The 3,428-nt window shown below is 56.3% G+C and overlaps 1 protein-coding gene across 1 annotated transcript in view; it reads left to right on the top strand.

Moving 5' to 3' along the window:
* Window positions 1-3,428, top strand: part of Aldh1l1 (aldehyde dehydrogenase 1 family member L1) — a 31,135-nt gene that overhangs the window by 12,722 nt on the left and 14,985 nt on the right. The window contains exons 8-9 of the mRNA XM_048786974.1: window positions 869-996; window positions 1,879-2,029. Coding sequence (XP_048642931.1) covers window positions 869-996; window positions 1,879-2,029 — 279 coding nt within the window. The remainder of the gene's footprint in view (window positions 1-868; window positions 997-1,878; window positions 2,030-3,428) is intronic.

Here is a 3,428-nt window from a genome sequence, read left to right on the forward strand (position 1 = left end):
GGATAGGAGGTGGCAGGGCTCGACAGGGACTTGAGCCTGCTTCAGAGACCAAGGACAGAATTCAAAGTCCCCAAGGGGCCAGGTAGGGTGGCTCATGCCTGTCATCCCAGCGGCTCGGGAGGCTGAGGCAGGAGGATCACAAGTTGGAGGCCAGCCTCAGCCACTTAGCAAGGCCCTAAGCAACTCAGTGAGACCCTGTCTCTAGATAAAATATAAAAAGGGCTGGGGGGGCTGGAGATGTGGCTCAAGCGGTAGCGCGCTCGCCTGGCATGCGTGCGGCCCAGGTTCGATCCTCAGCACCACATACAAAGATGTTGTGTCCGCGGAGAACTAAAAAATAAATATTAAAAATTCTCTCTCTCTCTCTCTCTCTCTCTTTAAAAAAAATAAATAAAAATAAAAATAAATAAATAAAAAGGGCTGGGGAAGGGGCTCAGGGGTTAAGAATCCCTGGGACCAAAATAGAAAACATAAAACGGTCAAGGCGGGGACAGGGGACAGAGGAAGTAGCTGGGGATCCAGGGGCTGGCAAAGGGCCTCCGATGTCCCCTGTGGTCCGCTTCAGAAATTCTTCCTGGCTGGTCTTGGAATGACTGGGTCTCGGCTCTTGCTGTGGACGCTCATCTCCCCTCAAGCCTCACCGCTGTGGGTGACTCTCTGGCCCCTGGGTGAGATGTGACCTCTGGGAGTAGCAACAGGCTTTCCAGAACCTTCTCTTCATGCAGACACCGTCCAGGCCCACTTTGGCCCGGCGTCCCTCTGAGCCTGCCCAGGTGGCCGGGCGTCCTGCTTCAGGGAAGTCCAAGGACTGTGGCGGTGTCTGGGCATCCTGCGCCCAGGGAGGACTCACACTCTGTTCCCCCCACAGGTCATCTGCCAGGTGTCCCTGGCCCAGGTCAGCGACGTGGATAAGGCAGTGGCCGCGGCCAAGGATGCCTTTGAGAACGGGCGGTGGGGGAAGATCAGCGCGCGGGACCGTGGCCGGCTCCTGTACAGGTGAGTGTCCGGCGCCCCTCCAGCTTGGGGGCTAGGGCGGGTCCTCCTACCCAGGCCTCTGTTCCTGGGATCCTGGGCCCTGGGGAGGTCATGGGACCAGTGTTCAGACTGACCCGGCTGGGAGCGCCCAGCCTGAGGCTCAGAAAAGACTCCTTTGAGCCGGGCACAGTGGCCACGCCTGTCATCCCAAGGGCTTGGGGAGGCTGAGGCAGGAGGATCGCAGTGTGGACAGCGGGTCAGGTGTGCTCCAGGCGAAGTCCCCAGAACCCTTGGAGACTCCATGGTTGTAAGGAGGCACTGGCGAGTGACAGATGCCCCCCAGAGCTGGGATCAGGCAGAACTGTGAGCCCCGGACACCCAGGTGGCCCTGGGAGCCTCCAGTGACCCTGCCATGGGGAGGGTCCTTCCCACGACGCTCTGCTGCCATCTGGTGGCCGGTGTCTTAATAACAACCCCCAGTGACTGAAGAGGCTCTGCTGCCATCTGGTGGCCTGTATCATAATAACACCCTTCCAGTGACACAGGGTGGTGTTCCAGGCAGGTCCAAGTGGAGACCCTGTGGGGGGGACAGACATCTGTCACTAGTGTCCTAGTGACCTGTTCCTGCTCTGTGCAAATTCCCAATTGCCTCTAAGGGGACGTGTCCCTGGCTGGCCCCTGAAGCTCAGCGAGAGAGAGAAGGTGGGAGGTGATGTCCCAGGAGGGGGAGGGGAAGGACCTTCCAGAGAAGTGACTGTCCCCTGGTTCAGTGCATGGCTCCCAAGGCAGGGGGGCTGACTTCCCCGACGCACGGTGCAGACATACAGAGAGGGGAGGACAAGGGCCAGGTTGGTGGCCGGGGGCATCCGTGCAGGGCCCAAATCTCCCCTTACCTTTGGCCAGACTGGCCGATATCATGGAGCAGCATCAGGAAGAGCTGGCCACCATCGAGGCCCTGGACGCCGGCGCCGTGTACACGCTGGCCCTGAAGACCCACGTGGGCATGTCTATACAGACTTTCCGCTACTTCGCTGGCTGGTGTGACAAGATCCAGGTGGGTCACCTTGGAGCATGGGAACGGGTGGTTCCTTGGCCATGCGGCTGCAGAACAAGCCACAGCCCATGGCTGGGAACAACCCCGTGGATTAGCTCCAGGTTCTGGGAATTCCAGGTGGGCTGGGCTGCACCAGGGTCTTAAACACGTGTCAGTCATAAAATCAGCGTCCTGTAGTGACGTGGCCACGTTAGTGTCTATAGCAGCTCAATTCACAATAGCCAAGCTGTCCAACCTAAGTGCCCTTCAACAGATGGACAGATAAAGAAAATGTGGTACATGTACACAATGGAATATTACTCAGCCTTAAAGAAGAATGAAATGATGGCATTTGCTGGTAACTGGATGGAGCTGGAGATGATCGCGCTAAGTGAAATAAGCCAGTCCCCAAAAAACCAAAGGTCAAATGCTCTCTCTGATATTCAGATGCTGACCGAAAATAGGGGGAGGAAGAATAGCAGTTTATTGGATGAGACGCAGGGGAATGGAGGGAAGGGAGGGGAGGGGAGTGGGAAAGACAGTGGAATGAATGGGACGTCACTTTCCCATGTTCACATAGGAACACACGACCAGGGACACTCCACAGCAGGTCCAACCAGGAGAATGGGAAGTTCACCCCGTGTAGGGGTGAACTCTGCTGTCATGGAGGGCTAAAAAGAACAAATAAATTTTTAAAAAAATATGTATCAGTCAGCTCTTGGTACTATAAGAAGTGCCTGCAACAATCAACTTATTAAGAGAAAAGGTTGGTCTGGGCTCGGTTTTGGAAGTTCCAGCCCATGCTCAGCTGATGACTTTGTTGTGGGCTGAGGCAGCACATCATGGCATCTCTCGGCGACCAAGAAGTACAAAGAGAGTAAGGAGAAGACCAGGGGTCTGCAGTCACCTTTAAAGACCCACCTGATGGCCTAATGACCTCCCAAAGGTCACTTCCTGGTGGCTGCATGAGACCAAACCTTTGACATGTGGGACTTTGAGGGACATTTCAGATCCAGAGTGTAGGGCTGGGGGTGTAGCCCGGGGACAGAGCGTTGGCCTAGCCTGTGTCAAGCCCTGGGTCCCATCCCCAAGACCTCCGATAAAGCTCCACCTGGGGCGCCATGGCTTACCCCTGTGTCCCCAGCCTCTCAGGAGGCTGAAGTGGGAGGATCACAAGTTGGAGGCCAGCCTGAGAGATTTAGAGAGACCCTGACTCAAAATAAAAAGTGAACAGGAGAAGCTGAGGGTGTCATTCAGGGGTAGAGCAACCCCTGGGGTTGATTCTCAGTGACACCTAGAAAAGACAGGAGGAGGAGGAGGGAAGGAAGAAGGAGGGAGGGAGGAGGAGGAGGAGGAGGAAGAGGGGGAGGAGGGGAAGGAGGAGGAGAAACAGGAGAAGGAGGAGGAGGGGGAGGAGGAG

This window comes from Marmota marmota, unplaced genomic scaffold (assembly GCF_001458135.2).
Source record: "Marmota marmota marmota unplaced genomic scaffold, marMar, whole genome shotgun sequence".
NCBI classification, from domain to species: domain Eukaryota; kingdom Metazoa; phylum Chordata; class Mammalia; order Rodentia; family Sciuridae; genus Marmota; species Marmota marmota.